The 16,111-nt window shown below is 45.5% G+C and overlaps 1 protein-coding gene across 1 annotated transcript in view; it reads right to left on the bottom strand.

Moving 5' to 3' along the window:
- Nucleotides 1-5,048: 5,048 nt before the first annotated feature.
- The window catches only part of MRPS6 (mitochondrial ribosomal protein S6), a 92,842-nt gene continuing 81,779 nt past the window's right edge, over nt 5,049-16,111 (bottom strand). Inside the window, exon 6 of the mRNA XM_024758416.1 lies at nt 5,049-5,620. Within this exon, the coding sequence (XP_024614184.1) occupies nt 5,431-5,620 (190 nt within the window). The 3' untranslated portion in view covers nt 5,049-5,430. The remainder of the gene's footprint in view (nt 5,621-16,111) is intronic.

Below are 16,111 nucleotides of genomic sequence, written 5' to 3'. Positions count from 1 at the left end.
AAGAAACGGTCCATGATCATGTGGTCCATTGAGGAGGTCTCTGACCCAAAGTTCTACGCTCATCCCACAGCTACGCTTTTTTCAAGGTGACTGAGAATCTCACAAGTTGCCCTGGAAACTCCCCACTATCAGCACCACACTGGCCTGTTTCCGGGTGCAGAAAACAGGGCAGGGGGTGGCAGGTGGCCTTCCAGGTGGATGCCAGGTGCAGTCATCTCTCGCTGAGCCCTCCAGACCACAAGGAGAGGATGCTGCATACTTTCCAAATGCTCCCTCACGCCATTTCAGAGCACCCCCAGGTCAGGTAGGGGCCACGGGGCAAGCACTACACTGTCTAGTCCACTCTGTCTACTGCTGGGGGACATCTGAAAACCTGGCCTCAGCCCTCTTTGTACTTCTCCATGATGAGTCTGTATAATCATTTCGTTCTCACGAACATGTGGGCAGCATGGGGGGTTGGTCAATTAGGAGGCACCTTTCAGAACAAGTTAATATGCATAGCACTCATAGCACTCATTCTTGGTTCTTCAAAATGGTCCCTTCACTTCAAGAAACCCTTAGCAGCCACAAAATGTCTCTTCACCAACAGAGGGCAACTTGGACCCTCCCTGAATTTCCAGGCTCTCCTGCACCCCAAGCCCTTTCCCGCCATCACACCATACCTGCCCGTTCCCAGGTGTTTCCAAAACACACCTTAGCCACCTCCCATCTCCCACCACCCATGCTCCACACTAGTTGCTCCCATGCCAGCTTAAATGCCATCTCTGCTGGAAAACTCCCCACCTCCCCCCACTCCAAGTACTAACGAATCCGGTTCTCCGTTTCCACAGCACTTGGTATGAACCTCAGTGAATGTTTTTGTTATGGCCTGTCTTCAGATGGCTGAATATTTCCACCTCCCCCATCTGTGAGAGGCTTGGGGTCAGGGACACAGCCCATTCGTCTTTGTATCCTGCCCAGGGCAGCACCTGCCATGTGTGTGCCCTATAAACACACCCCTGGGGAAACGTGGAGAGAAAAAAAGCTCTGTGGGAAATTATGGAACAGTTTGGAAAAACATGACAAAAGGAGGCCTGATCTCCAGGGTACACTAACTTTTCTTCCAGTGTTCTCAGGACTTCTCTTTGAAGACCTGAGATTAAAAGCACTCCCAAGGAGTCCCAGATCCACTGTCTCCCCTCCTATAGTGATGAAGCCCGGGGTCTTGGTCCAGGTGTGGGACAGGAAGGGCACAGGGTACCAGGTCAGTCAGTGTGGCCCGGGCTGCAGGGACTGGCAGAGGCCTCCTCTAGAAGGGCGCAGTGTGCCCAAAGTGGACATTCAAATCCCCAATCTCAACTCCTCCCTTGGTAGCTTTGGAGGAGTCACTCATTTTCTCTTAGCACTTGGGTGCCCCATTTGTAAAACGGGTATAATACTGGCCTCAGGGAGTTGTGAGGAGGGGAAAGGTATAATGTCCATGTTGAGCTTTTGCTGAAGGTGTGGTATCCCTCAGGTGTGTCAGGGTGGATAACTCCTCTTCTAGACTCAACCAGAAGCATGGACACGCAGCTCATGCTTTCAGTGCTCCTCTATCTTTTAATTGGTATTTCATCTCAATCAACACAAACCTGGTCTTTCAGCAAAAGGCTCACTTGGGCCTAGTGGTCCTTCCTTGTGGACATTCCACGGGACAGGACTTCATCGTCTCGGGTTCAGATGCTTCTGTGACCTGACAACGTCTCCAGGAAGCAGCTTCCAAGGCACCCCTGGGACTAGCTTCTTGGGTCCACAGCCTCCATCTTTCTCCACCTTCCTGAGCCCACCTTATGCAGGGGAAAAAAAAAAAAAAAAAAAGGATTTCTGGAAGCTCAACCCTGTTCCAAGTGGACCACAAATAGGGTAACAAATCTGAGGAAGAGGCCGCCAAAGGGAGCACTCTGGAGTTGCTGCTTCACCATGACACCTGGCCTCTTATGCTTCTGTGTCTCCTTTCACTTCAGCAGACTCCTATCCCTTCGTGTTTATTCTCGGGAGTTTCCATCCAGTCTCCCAGATCTGGCCCCCCAATTGCTCATCCTGCCCGCTCCACCCTCTGGTCTCCAGCTCAGGACCTCGAGGCATCTGTACGTGCTGTGCCATCTGCCGACACCATCACATCATGGGACTGGCTCCGCATCCTGCAGGTCTCGCCTTCCCTGTCCCCTCCCGACCACATCCTCTGCTCTTGCCCTTTGCAGCACCCCCCATGTGGCAACACCCACACCGCTCTGCCTTCCCAGCTATCAGCCCCGCAGGACTGTCTTTGCCCATGCTCTACTCCCAGAACTTCACTGATAACCGTCCACTGAAGGGGCAAACCACCCAAACAGTACCTCTGCCTGCCGCCAACCTGGGCAAGAGGACCCAGGGCAAAGAAGCAGCCCGGAGGTGACCTGCACATAGGCCCTCCTCAAACCCTGGCATCCCAACAGGCTGTAAGGGGGCAAGGGCCCCTTAGTGGCTGAAGGTCCAGCTATGAATCAGCGCCTCGGGGGGAAGGGACAGTGGCTTCATTTTGGAGCTTCCTTTTGGAGGGGAACTGGCACACAGCACAGCTGTCCTACTTAGCCAGCCTCCTTCCTAAGCCGCTCTAAACTGTGCCACAGGATTCCGAACACTCGATGACCTGGAATGCCCAACGGAGTCCGTCGATTTCCTAGGGGCTAGCAAGTGCAGGAAAAGAAAGTGTCAGCACCACACTCAGGACACGAGGACAATTGCTACTATCTGAGTGACACTAACTCACCCCTGACACCCAGGTGCCTGGTTTAACCAGAGAGAACGATGACAACCTCAGTGCTACCGGATGGAAAAGCCTCCATGGCGTCAGGGTCCCCAGCTCAAGATCCCAGCTGTCACTTGGTACTTGTGGGGTCAAGTTCAAATCTCTTGGAGTCTGTTTTCTCATCCAGAAAACAGGGGTAACACCACTCCCTCACAGAGCTGCTCAAAGGGCTAAATGAGGCAACAGATTAAGCGTGTGCAGCAGCATAGGACATGGCACGCGGCGCGCACATAACACACTGTAAGGAAAACGCAAGACGCACCTCAGATAGCACCTGAGTGACAGTACATGGAGACCCAAGCCATTTGGTGGAGGAGCTTGTGATCCCTCGAGCCCTGGCTGAGAGCCTGCGCTTTCAGGAAATCCCTAATGAACAGGAAGAAGCATATTTTCCCCGATAATCTCCACTTTATCCCTTTTATTTCCAGTGTACAGTTCTTAATGACCCTCTTGACTGAACTATTGCTCTTCAGAGAGACTTTTTAATAGTTTTGCTTCTGGAGGAAGTTGAAGCTGGATGCTGCCCGGGCTCTTAAGAATAAGCAAAGGGCGGAATCTGATCGTCCAGGGCAGAGACACAGGCAGCATCCCGGAGAGAGGAAGCCTCGGACTAGTTTGGAGCTGGGCTCCTCCTGGCTCTTGGGGCACCTCTCTTGCACATCTGTCTGTGCTTCAGTCTCACCATTAAAAAGAGGCAGAGGCCAGATCTCTGGGCTCCCTCTGGCTTCAATATGATCTGACTGTGTAATTAGTACAAGCAGAGATTCGACTTAGTAACTGGCACTTCCCCCAACAACTTGTGTGCAGAAGCTTTGTCATTTGGGCTGCTGATGGACGCCCTGTGCAGGGGCCCGCTGTGGGAAGACGGAAAGGCCGGTCAATTTCTTCCAATTCACCAGCTCTGAGGAGACTGAGGAGGAGATGCCAGTGACTGTTCCAGCAAAAAGCCTCATCCTCACCCACCACAGAAGCCAGCCCACTGCCAGGGACCCCAGGTCCTCAGCGTCCCAGGCCTGGGGCAGAGACCACATATGGAACTTTTTAAAGGAGAATTCTCAGACTGTGGTGTAAATTCAGGCTCACAGAACAGATTATCTGGCACTGACCAGAAATGAAATTTCAGTTGGTTTCTAGATCAGTTTTCCGGTAGGTTGAGGGCAGAAGGGTTTGGGGCACATTAAGGCACACCCACCGGGTTCTCTTCCGTAACTTGTCTCGTTGCCAGTGTAGTCAGCTGAAGCCAGGATGCTGGATGTTGACTTTATTTTCTTCTCAGCTTTGCTGTCTCTGGCTTGGTATTGATTATTCCTTTATGTGAGTTATACCAAGGTTACCACATAAAATACAGGACACCCACATAAATCTGAATGTCAAATAGACAATGCATCATTTTTTGCTATAAGTGTACTCCTTGCAATATGTGGAGCATACTTATGTGGAAGCTGACTCGTTATTTATCCGAAATTCAAATTTAATTGGCCATCCTGCATTTTTATTTGCTAAATATGATAACCCTAATTAAATCAATTTTAAGCAAAGACTAGCTGCTTCTTAGTCTCAAAGTACAACAACATTTCAAACCCAACTTTTCCCCTGCTAACAAAAATCTCTCAAAGCAAAACCTGTCTTTTTATTTCCAGGACATGTTTTTAAAAATATGTCTATGAGTATCAAATAAAAACAACAACAAAAAAGATGGATATTCTTACAAGTCCCCCTAACTTAAGAGCTCAGCATGCCACTAGCCACAGGCATGGCGCCAGCTAGCTCTTTGGGCATCCCCAACTCAACAGCAACTGGCTTCCGACTCATCAGGGTAATGGGCAGAAGGGAGGAGGTGCAGAGTTCAAAGGTGGCCACTTCCCCAAAGAGGTCTGCAGGCCCGAGGGACAGTGAGGAAGCAGTGCTACTGGCAGAGGAATGACAGGAAGCAGTGCCACCACCAACTGCCACAGAACACACACGCCCCTCTACCAAGAGCAGCACCCACCACAAGGACAAGTTAATTATGAGAGAAAAGGAAAAGTGACTGCCCAGGAGTCAAGGGACAGACACATCCCACCTGCCCTCACCGTGGCTTCTCCCAGTCTTGAACCTGCGCTGGTAACCGGGAGCCCCGCCCACACGCTGCCAGCATTCTGGGCAGACTGGAGCTGTGAGGCTTTGGATGGGGCACAGTGCTGGGGGAGGTGACGAGGCAAAAGTTCTTTAAAATCAGACTTTCACTCTGATCAAAAGTTACTCATATAATACGATGGTCTTAAATTTTTATTTTGCATGGTGGTATACAGTCTGAATGACTAGCGTGTAATCCAAAGTGGTTTTTATAATCTTTGCTCTTCAAAGCAGTGTTAGTGCTGCTGTAGGGCAAAGTCCTCACTGACAAATTACATTCGTGAAACACAATCGAGCAGGGAGCGCTGATGCCATATATTACAAAGTGGCTCTAAGGAGGCCACTGCCCGACTTTTCACAGCAAAGGGGATCAAGAACTAAAAGTACCTTAGAAAAATCAAAGGGCACTGAAAGCACCCTCTTACATAAAGATCAGGCTGGTCAGTTATTAATCCATGGTGCTCTAAAGTGAGAGAATTAAATAGAAGGCTAAAATCTGGTGAATCTTCTCACTTCCTCTTCTTGGTGGAATACAGCTTTTCTTCAAGTGGGACTGGGACGATCCCTTCACACTCTTTCACTTCCTGGGTCAGAGGGTGTTTTACAATATTTGGTCTAATCACATCAATGTCTCGAGACAAATGCTCCATTATGCCTTCAACAGTTGTTGTCGGTGCGTAAAAATCCACCAAGAAATACCTGCAATAAAATAAAAATTTGTGAATGTGCTGCCTTCTGAAATACAGCAATCCCACTATTTTGGTCTATGTTTTTGTTTTACTCCTCTCCACATACAGACATCAACTACCTACAAACACACATACACATCTTTGTCAAAACAGAAACTGCCAGCTGACCAGCTGAACCTAAGTGTAGTGCTGTGCCCGACCCCCCTTTCCTACGGCCTTTCCCATGACACTCCACTGAATTCTTCAAACCATTAGTTGATGCCTTCTGTGAAAACATCTATGAGTCTTCTAATTTTCCAAAGGATTTTACAAGTGACTTAACGCACCTAAGAGACAGTAAGTATCAGCCATACTTCACAAACTAGAAAAAGGTTAAGAAAGGCCTGGGACTCATCTAAGACTATCCAGCACATTCAAGAACTGACAAGGAACAAAAGAAAACTGCTTGAATCTTGGGTGACAGAAAGAATTTAACATTCATCTCCTCAGACCAGACTAATACAGACAGACATCTCATACAGCTCACTGGTCTTCAGTCTTAATAACTTTATCAGTAGTTTGCTGTATGCTGATGCAAAGGAATAAGTGTCTCTATTCCCTGCCCACCCCACCCATGCTCTATTGCAAAAGTTGAAGCCTCACTTGTACTGTTTGGTTTGGACCATGGTGCTGTTAAAGGACAGTTTTCAGCGCAGTATTTCAGAATTCTACAATGTTCCAGCTGGTTCAGATGACCTTTGACACCACTTATTTGGTTCCAGCCACACTCTTCTCCCAAGCATATTCCCATCCTAGGTCTTTGCACTCTTTGTGCCTCTACCAGAAATATTCTTCACCCTAGTTCCACACAGTTCATCCCTCACTTCCATCACGTCTTGTCCAAAAGTCACCTTGTCAGACAGCCCTTCTGCCCCACCCACCCAGCCTCATCCCTCTTACCTCCCTTTCTTAATGCTTTATTTTTTTCCCCATAGCACTTTATCACCACTAACACAGTGTATATTTGTTTACAGTCTGTCTCACTCCACTGAAACATAACTGCCCTAGGAAGAAGGACTTTGTTGCTACATCCCCAGCACCTTGAACATAGGCTAACATACATCAGGTCCACAGTAAATATTTCACAGTGGTGTGTTGGCATGAAAGGTGGAATTCTCACAGAAAGCAGGAAAGACCAAAGTAAAAATGAACAAATTCAGCAAGGAAGAACGTTATTAGAAAAAGTATGGCATTTTGTGTAGTTCTACACAAGGAGAGGGTTCAAAACTCATATGAAAAATTCCGAACTTCCCATGTGACCATTCACAAGCCTAGTGGGAAAGTTATTCAAGTAAAAATAATTAAAAGTTAAACACAGAAAAATATATATCATGCAAAAACACTAACCAAAAGAGAGTTGAAGTGGCTACAGTAATATCAGACAAAGGAGACTTCTGAGCAAAAAAAAATTATCAGGGGAAAAAAGAGACAATACTTAACGATGGGTTCACCAAGAAGACACAAAATTCCTAAATGTGTACTTACAGATAACAGAGCCACAACATACAGAAAGTAAAAACTAACAGAACTGAAAAGAGAAAGAGACAAATCCACAATTATAGGTGGAAACTCTTAACATTCCTCAGTAATCAACAGACCTAGTATACAGAAAACCAGCAAGGTTAGAGAAGAAGCAAACACCACCCTCAACCAACTGGCTCTGACATTTATAGACCCCTCCACCCAACAACAGCAAGATACATATTGGTTCTCAAGGGCATACAAAACATTTACCAAGGACGACCATATTCTGGCCATAAAATGAGCCCAGAATATGGGTTCATTTTCAATACATCTAAAGGGATTCGAGTCATACAGAAAAATCTTGAGAAAATCTCCAAATACTTGGAAACTAAACATATATCTAAATAACCTATGGGTCAAAGAAGAAATCAAAAGGGAAATTACAAAATACTTTGAATTGAATGAAAATGAAAACAACACATCAAATTTGGAGAATGCCACTAAAGCAGTACTTAGCAGTAAACTTACAGCACTAAACATCTATGTAAGACTAGAAGAAGGGCCTCAAATCAATGACCTCAGCTTCCACCTTAAGAAACTAGGAAAAGAAGAGCAAATTAAATGCAAAGTAAGACCAAAAAAGAAAATAATAAAAATCAGAGCACAAATCCCTGAAGCAGGAAAAACAATAGAGAACATCAGTGAAACCAAATACTAGTTCACTGAGATCAATAAAACTGATACAATTCCAATCGGATTGATAAGTAAAAAGAGATAAGATACAAATTACCGGTACTTAGGAATAAGAAAGGTGAAACGACTACAAAGTTTACAGATATTAAAAGAATGATAAGGGAATATCATAAAAAAAACTTTTGCAATAAATTGACAACCGAACTGAAATTCCTTGAAAAATACAAACTATCAAAACTCACTCAAAAAGGAACAGATGACCTGAATAGCTCTATATCTATCAAAGAAATTAAATTTGTAGTTAAAAACCTTCCCACAAGGATAACTATAGGCACAAATGGTTTCACTGGCAAACTCTACCAAATGTTTAAGAAAAAAATACCAATTCTGATACAAATTGGTCTGGAAAGTAGGACAACACTTTTGAACTTGTCCTGTGAAGTCAGCATTACCCTGGTACCAAGACCACACAAAGACACTATAAGAAAAGAAAAAAACAGACCAACATCCCTCATAAACATAAATGAAAAGATTTTAAACAAAATTGCACAAAGGTGCAAAGGCAATTCAGTAAAGAAAGGACAGTCCTTTCAACAAAAGGTGCTGGAACAATTTGATATCCACAGGCAAAAAAATGAGCTCTTTGATCCATGCTTGTACCATATACAAAAATTAACTCAAACTAGAACCCGAATCTAAACATAAAACACAAAGCTAGAAAACTAGAAGAAAACACAGGAGAAAATCCTTGTGACCTTGGGTTAAGCAAAGATTCCTTAGACATGACACCAAAAGCACAATCCATAAAAGAAAAATTTGATATCTTAGACTTCATCAAAATTAAAAACTGCTCTTTGAAAGATACTCTTAAGATAATAAGAAGACAAGCCATGCACTGGGACTTGCAAACTCATATTTGATAAAGGACTTATTTCTAGAATATTAAAAACTCTCAAAGTTTAATTAAAAAAACAATTTTTAAAAATGGACATAAAATTTGAAAAGGCATTTCACTGAAGATATACAATGGCGAAGAAGCATATGAAAAGATGCTTAATACCACTAGTCGTTAGAGAAATGCAAACTAAAACCACAAAGAGTTACCTACTAGAATGGCTAAAAAATGACCATACCAAGTGTGGTGAGCATGTAGAGGAACTGACACTCTCATACACTGCTGGTGGGAATGCAAAATGATACAACCAACTTTGGAAACCAGTGTGGCAGTCTCTTAAAAAGTTAAACATACACCTGCCATTAAGATCAAGCCATTCCATTCCTAGGTTTACCCAAGAAAATTAAAGCATATGCCCACAGAACAACTTCTACATCGATGTTCATAGCAGCTTTACTTGTAACAACCCGAAACTGGAAATAACACAAATATCCATTAACATGTAAACTGATAAGCAAACTGTAGTATGTCCATAAAATGGCATACTACTCAGCAATAAAAAGGAATAAACTATTAATACATACCACTGATGAATCTCATAATAATTTCGCTGAGTAAAAGAAACTAGAGTAAAAAAGAGTACATACTGCCTGATTCTATCTAAATAAGATTTTACAAAATATAAGCTAATCTATAGTGAAAGAAAGGAGATCAGATGGCGGATAAGTGGAAGGAAGGACCACAGGAGGCAGGAGGAAACCTTAGGGGTGACCAGTTTATCATCTTGATTGTGGTGATTTCAGGGGTTTACATATATGTGCAGTTTATTATGTGTCATTTATACCTCTACAAAGCTGTTGATTTTAAAATGGTATGTAGAAGTTGAATGAGCAGGACTTGGTGAATGACTCGATATAGAGTGGTGGTGATGAGGAGTAACTAAAGCTGATGAAGACGCCGAGGGTTTTTCAAGAAATGAAATAAAGGACTTCCCTGGTGGCGCAGTGGTTGGGAGTCCACCTGCCGATGCAGGGGACACGGGTTCGTGCCCCGGTCCGGGAGGATCCCACATGCCGCGGAGCGGCTAGGCCCGTGAGCCGTGGCCGCTGAGCCTGCGTGTCCGGAGCCTGTGCTCCGCGACGGGAGAGGCCACGACAGTAAGAGGCCTGCGTACCGCAAAAAATAACAACAACGAAGAAATGAAATAAAAATGCCAATTCCGGGCTTCCCTGGTGGCGCAGTGGTTGAGAGTCCGTCTGCCGATGCAGGGGACGCGGGTTCGTGCCCCGGTCCGGGAGCGGCTGGGCCCGTGAACCATGGCCGCTGAGCCTGCGTGTCCGGAGCCTGTGCTCCGTGACGGGAGAGGCCACGACAGTAAGAGGCCTGCGTACCGCAAAAAATAACAACAACGAAGAAATGAAAAAAAAATGCCAATTCCTCCACGACCTGGCAAACTTCTTGATCACTGACTTGCACGTGTGCTCAACAATGAGACCACAATTTGGGCTTACTCTGAAAATTACACACCAACCTGGCCAAATCTTCCAAGGTTTAATTCTACTTGTTTATTTCTACTCCACAAAGCAGGCACTACGGTAGCAATCACCCAACTTAAGAACTGCTCATTTGTTCAATGGTTAATTATTGATTACTTACCTTGAGTAAGGATCTGAATTAGAGCCTAAAAAATAAGTGTATGAAGCACCTAGGGGTAAGATGGGAATAAAGACACAGACCTACTAGAGCATGGACTTGAGGATATGGGGAGGGGGAAGGGAAAGCTGTGACAAAGTGAGAGAGTGGCATGGACATATATACACTACCAAACGTAAAACAGATAGCTAGTGGGAAGCAGCCGCATAGCACAAGGAGATCAGCTCGGTGCTTCGTGACCACCTGGAGGGGTGGGATAGGGAGGGTGGGAGGGAGGGAGACGCAGAGGGAAGAGATATGGGAACGTATGTATACGTATAACTGATTCACTTTGTTATAAAGCAGAAAATAACACACCATTGTAAAGCAACTATACTCCAATAAAGATGTAAAAAAAAGTGTAATCGACCTTAAATTACCTTCTCCTTGTCAACTCTCAGCACTTTTCCCACTCCTCCAACCCCCAATAATTATGGCTGCCTGGTGGCCAGGGCTGGGAATGCTCTCATTCAACATGGCCTCCAGCATCTCTCTTCCCTTTTTTTATCCATTTGTTCTTTCATCCAGTATACATCAAAATGTCTTGCCTAGCTACCATGGACAAGTTATGACCTCACCCTCTGTCTGTTAACATCCCACAATACTTCATTCTATAGCAGCAGTTTTTCTTTAAACACATATATGTCCTCTCTGAGCTCCTTCCTCTTTCCTTGCTTTTCGTCTAGTTTCCCTAGAAGTGTCTTCCTCTTTTGCTTTACTCCACTTTAAGCCCTGATAGCCGGAGGTAGTGCACTGTGAAATGCCATCTATTACACAGGGTAACATATGGAGGGAAATGCTTAGCGAGGGCCTGACATGCTCTGGGCACAGTTACCACTGCCAGCCCTGTAAATGCTCCACATTCCCCCCACCAGAGGGTACACAGGTGTCTCTTGCTCTAGTGAGTTAAGCCTGCCCGTCTTTACGGTCAAGTATTCAAGTTACTCAGATACCATATCTGGGGTTCAGCAAGCATTGTCTTCTTCCATTTTCCATTCTTCTACACCACAGAGGTATTTTTGTGGGCTAGCCTCTGAGTCTAAACATGTTTCTAAGAGAGAGTGTGTTTACGATAGCCAACAAGCAACTCATCTGCCCACAAATCAGTTAACGTGCAGTCTTCCTGAGCAGTATCCTCCATACACTGGCATTCACCAAATAATGCTAAGAAATAACCCAAAGCTTTTTGGATACCATTTTGTGATAAGGGTAAAAAGAATACCCAAGGATGTAAACTAGAGGCCAGATATTATTTCAGAAATGTAAAGGCAAGTGTCTTAGATAGAACTTTCTTTTAAACAGTTCCTGAGGGAGAGGAGGAGGAAGCGGAAGCTCCACTCCATGTGGCAACTCAGGAAGTGCAAGAGGAAGTGGTGCTGGGTGCTGATGTGGGCCCAGCAGCCTTCTCCCCAGCAACAACTAGCACTGTTCAAAGTGGTTTCCTACACATTATCCCTTTGAATTTTATAATGATTAAGTCGTTAGTTCAAGGTCACTCAGTTACTAAGCTGCCTCAGCCAGGATTCTAAGAGTACATCTTTTGACTCCAGGACATAAGAAGCCACAGAGAACTTTGGGATCACTGGGTTACAGAACCCCAGTGAAGGGGGAGAGGATCGTGAAGACGACGCAGTCCAACCCCTTCCGCTGCTTTCAAGGGAACTGATCTGCACCAGGTCACAAAGGGAGAGGCAGGATCCAGACTCCAGACCCCTCAGCTCCCACTCTGTCAACTACATCTCTTGCTAGCCAGCAATTGGCATTCTGAAGGTTTCTCAAGGATAAAGAAAAGCACTAGAAAAAGGTCTGGGAACCCTAAGCTTGGCTTCAGGAGGCTCTGTTACTACCAAAACCCCTCCAGCCTTTACCTTCTTTTAGCTACTCTGCCTTCCCTCTACCAGTCAGGACACTCATCCAGCAACCAAACCCAAACAAAAGCACTGGCCAAGATGCAAATGGGTTAGTGCCCACAGCCACAGCTGTGACAGTCATTTCATGCTTATCACACTGTTGATCTACGCCTGGGGCGCATGTGGGCAAGACTGCTTCTACTCCCATGCTCCTTATTGCACTGTGGAAATTTCCACAAAAAGGAAACACCACCAAGACAGAGAAGGGGCTAGGAGTGGCTCAGAGATGGACAGATCTTACTGTATTCAGAGTTGAAAGCTAACCTTACATTCACAGTTAAAAGCTAACCTCTTGGACTTCCCTGGTGGCGCAGTGGTTAAGAATCTACCCGCCAATGCAGGGGACACGGGTTTGAGCCCTGATGCAGGAAGATCCCACATGCCGCTGAGCAACTAAGCCCACAACTACTGAGCCTGTGCTCTAGAGCCCATGAGCCACAACTACTGAGCCCACGAGCCACAACTACTGAGCCCGTGTGCCACAACTACTGAAGCCCACATGCCTAGAGCCTGGGCAAATTAATTTTAAATAATAGCTAACCTCTTACCTCCACATCTCCCTCCAGGGAACCAAGCTGTCCCTCCCCACTGTGAGGGAAACAAGCAGGAGTCCAGGACAATCTCTATCTGCCTTAGCGGCCCAAGCACACAGGTCAATAGTCCTTTAAGGCTTTCCCACACAGAGATGCACTGACCAATTCTTGGTTACTGCCAGGATATATTCTTCTTCTCACTGATTTATCTTGGACAAACTTAACCATCAATGAACATCTACTATGGGCAAACCTCAGGAGACTAAAAAGATGAGGTACACATGGCCTTGACCCCCTGGAACATTAAGTTCAGCTGGGGAGAGAAGTCACAAGGGCCACAGTGCTAGCAGAAACCCAGGCTTCCAAGACCTGCACACATCTCCCAGTCCCGCAGGAGACTGTGGAAATGACGCGGCGGTCATGGACACCTGACTCCTAGCTACTGGGTTTTTCTTTACTTTTTGAATTTTTGAATTTCATTTTATTTATTTTTTTATACAGCAGGTTCTTGTTAGTTACCTATTTTGTACACATTAGTGGGGTTTTCTAACCACAGGTGACCTAAGGAATGACAACGAGAAGTGAAGCCCAGAAACAGCCTACTTGGAGTTGTAGGTCTGGGCAGCTTCTGATGCCTGCAAAGATCCCTTTCCCATGACAACACAGGTCCATAACAGACCTGCAAAAATAGGAATTAGGTTGACAAAACAACCTCAGAACTCCCTACATCCCACTGAAATCTGCCGTGGAGAAGCCATTCTGAAATACAGACGAGCTGCTGTTCAAGGAAGGGGGCCAAAAGAGGGGCTCGGTATCTCCAGAGGAATCTGCTCCACCTTTATCCCACAATGAGATAACAATGTTTGCTTCTTCCCCTAACCTAGCTACGCAGAATCAAAACACAAGACCAAACGTTGTAACACGTCTAACATGTAGACTCGTATCTCCATTCTCGGGATAAGCTCCCCACTCAAGGTAGTTTACAATTATGACTATAATTACAACTGCCTAGACATGCCCAAAAGCTGACATTCAAATAAGGAAAAAAAAAAAAATCAAGTTCTCCAAATAGCCAGTTTTCCATTCTCCACATTTACTCTAATCAGTGATTAAATCAATATATGAACCAATCATTTTGGAAAAATCCAGTCTAGCAATCTCAAATCTAATTACAGTCTACATTCCCAGCACCTCCAACTACATGTTCAGTAGCACCAGTGAAATGGTTCTGCACACCAGGTAGCCAGGGTAGCACTGCTCTCGCCTTCAGCACAAAACCCAGTGATGTTGACATTTCAAGGTGTTTTGTCCCACATGTGGTTCTCATTATAGAATCAATTCATCCGCAAGGTAGACATCAGCTTCTCTCTTTTCTATAGAAAAGCACTTGGATTTTAGGTGACACCAATGCTGCAGAAGTAGAAGCAAGGAAATGATGGATACCGGCAAGGAGAGAAAGGACAAAAAAAGGTTCAGTACACTAGTGCATTTCTCATCACAGTCCCATGTTCAAAAGTTGGAGGAACAGGGAACCATCTCGTAGGCAGAACTGCCCACGTGGTCTTGAAGGTGACAGTTAACCCTTTCTATATTTCTTAAGACACGCACTACAAAACTCTCCACTACATGACTGAAACCCCAAAGAGATCTGAGAAGACCCAGAGAAAGGGCTTGCCCAGGACAGACTGAGCCCAGTGCCACCAAGCATACTCCATCCCCAGCTCAGCTTCTCGAGGGAGCCAGCAGCCCTCGGCGTCCTTTCTGCCCTCCTCTCTAGGCAACAAGACCAGCAAACCACTCAGTGGCCTCCTGACACAAGGCTCTGCAGCCTGCCAGCCCTCACCCACCCGAGTGGCTTCTTGCAATGCACCTAAACGCTAAAGGTTCTATTTGGTTTTTATTTCACTTCCGTCTTCACCCTACAGTTACAAGTTGTCCATAGAAAGTGCCTGCTTGAATGTGAGTTTTCTTTGTCTGTCTCTCTCAGTCACACACTCACTCACAGCCTCGCCCTCCCCCTCGCAGATGAGTGGAAATTTCCACTGAAGCGCTCAGTGGCTCCCCGTGAGTGGGGTGGGGGAGGGAGAGGAGAGGGATTTGTAGCCAGGAAGCCTCTTCAAGCCTTTTGGAACATAGGAAACAGATCCGTTTGAATGCGAGTTCCTAGACTGTATCGGTTAAACCTTGCTGGATTCAGGCTTCACTGAAGCAGTGAATTATTCTCCTTAAAACCAAGACAGCCTCTGCATGGAAAAGCCCCATTCCTTTTTTAAAATCCGTTGGGTCTCATACATTTTAAAAACTACCAAACCTGCTGCAGAATTCTTACAAATCTTGGGACACTGCCACTAAAAGGAAACCTCCAAGGCCACAGCAGCCCTGCCCTGAAACCCCATCGTGAAGCACCTACACACAAGAATGGGGTCAGGATGCTGGCCTGGACTTAACGCTGGCAGGAAAGCACAAGAACATAGAAACGTTAGCTAACGGGAAAACTACAGAGGAGAATCAATCTCCTCTAGAGAGGGTGCCAGCACTCTTGGAGTTAGCTGCAGACACATTTGGAGAGCAAGTCAGTAAAATTCCACTGATTCACCATAGAGCCAGTTATTTTTATCATTCTGCTTACCCGTAAACAGAAGGGTGTCTTATATGTAGGCCCGCAGATCTTTGCTATAAGCACCTATTCACATTTTAAACACATGAGAACAGACAAAGGAGGGACAAAACAGGCAAGAAAAACCTCCTTCACTACTTAAGAGTTCTCATACACACACATTCTGAAGTCAGCCCAATCGCACTGCAGTGAAAGCAGAGGTGGTAAAAACAGTCAAAGCAATCTGGGGCATCCTTTTACAAACAGGCACAAGCCCATCGCTGCATTATAGACTACGGTTTCTTCTAAGGTTCCCTCTCCTGCACCAGAAATCCCTCTTAGTCTCAGTCCAGCCCCATCTAGTGGAAACAGAGCCTTAAATCAGTCTGTGCAGCCCTGGAGGAAGATGCTAAGGCAGTTCTGGCAGAGGGTGACTGATACTGTGATTCAGTAAAAACCTGCCTCTTCTGAGCAAGGGTCTAAATGAGCACTTACTCCCTTCTGCCTGTGTAACACTGTCCCCTTTTAGACACCAAGGAATACAGAAAGAATTTTCCACAACAACCACCTTGCCTTTCCCAGAGAGTTGATGAGGGTACGAAGGTGAGCATGTGAAAGCACAAAGGAAAGATAATCTGGGGGGGCCCCCAGGAGACCAAAGCAAATCCAGAGCTGAGAA

Source organism: Neophocaena asiaeorientalis, unplaced genomic scaffold (genome assembly GCF_003031525.2).
Source record: "Neophocaena asiaeorientalis asiaeorientalis breed wild unplaced genomic scaffold, Neophocaena_asiaeorientalis_V1.1 scaffold45, whole genome shotgun sequence".
In the NCBI taxonomy this organism is placed as follows: domain Eukaryota; kingdom Metazoa; phylum Chordata; class Mammalia; order Artiodactyla; family Phocoenidae; genus Neophocaena; species Neophocaena asiaeorientalis.
The sequence above is the reverse complement of the archived record's forward strand: the minus strand, read 5'-3'. Positions and strand labels throughout refer to the sequence as shown.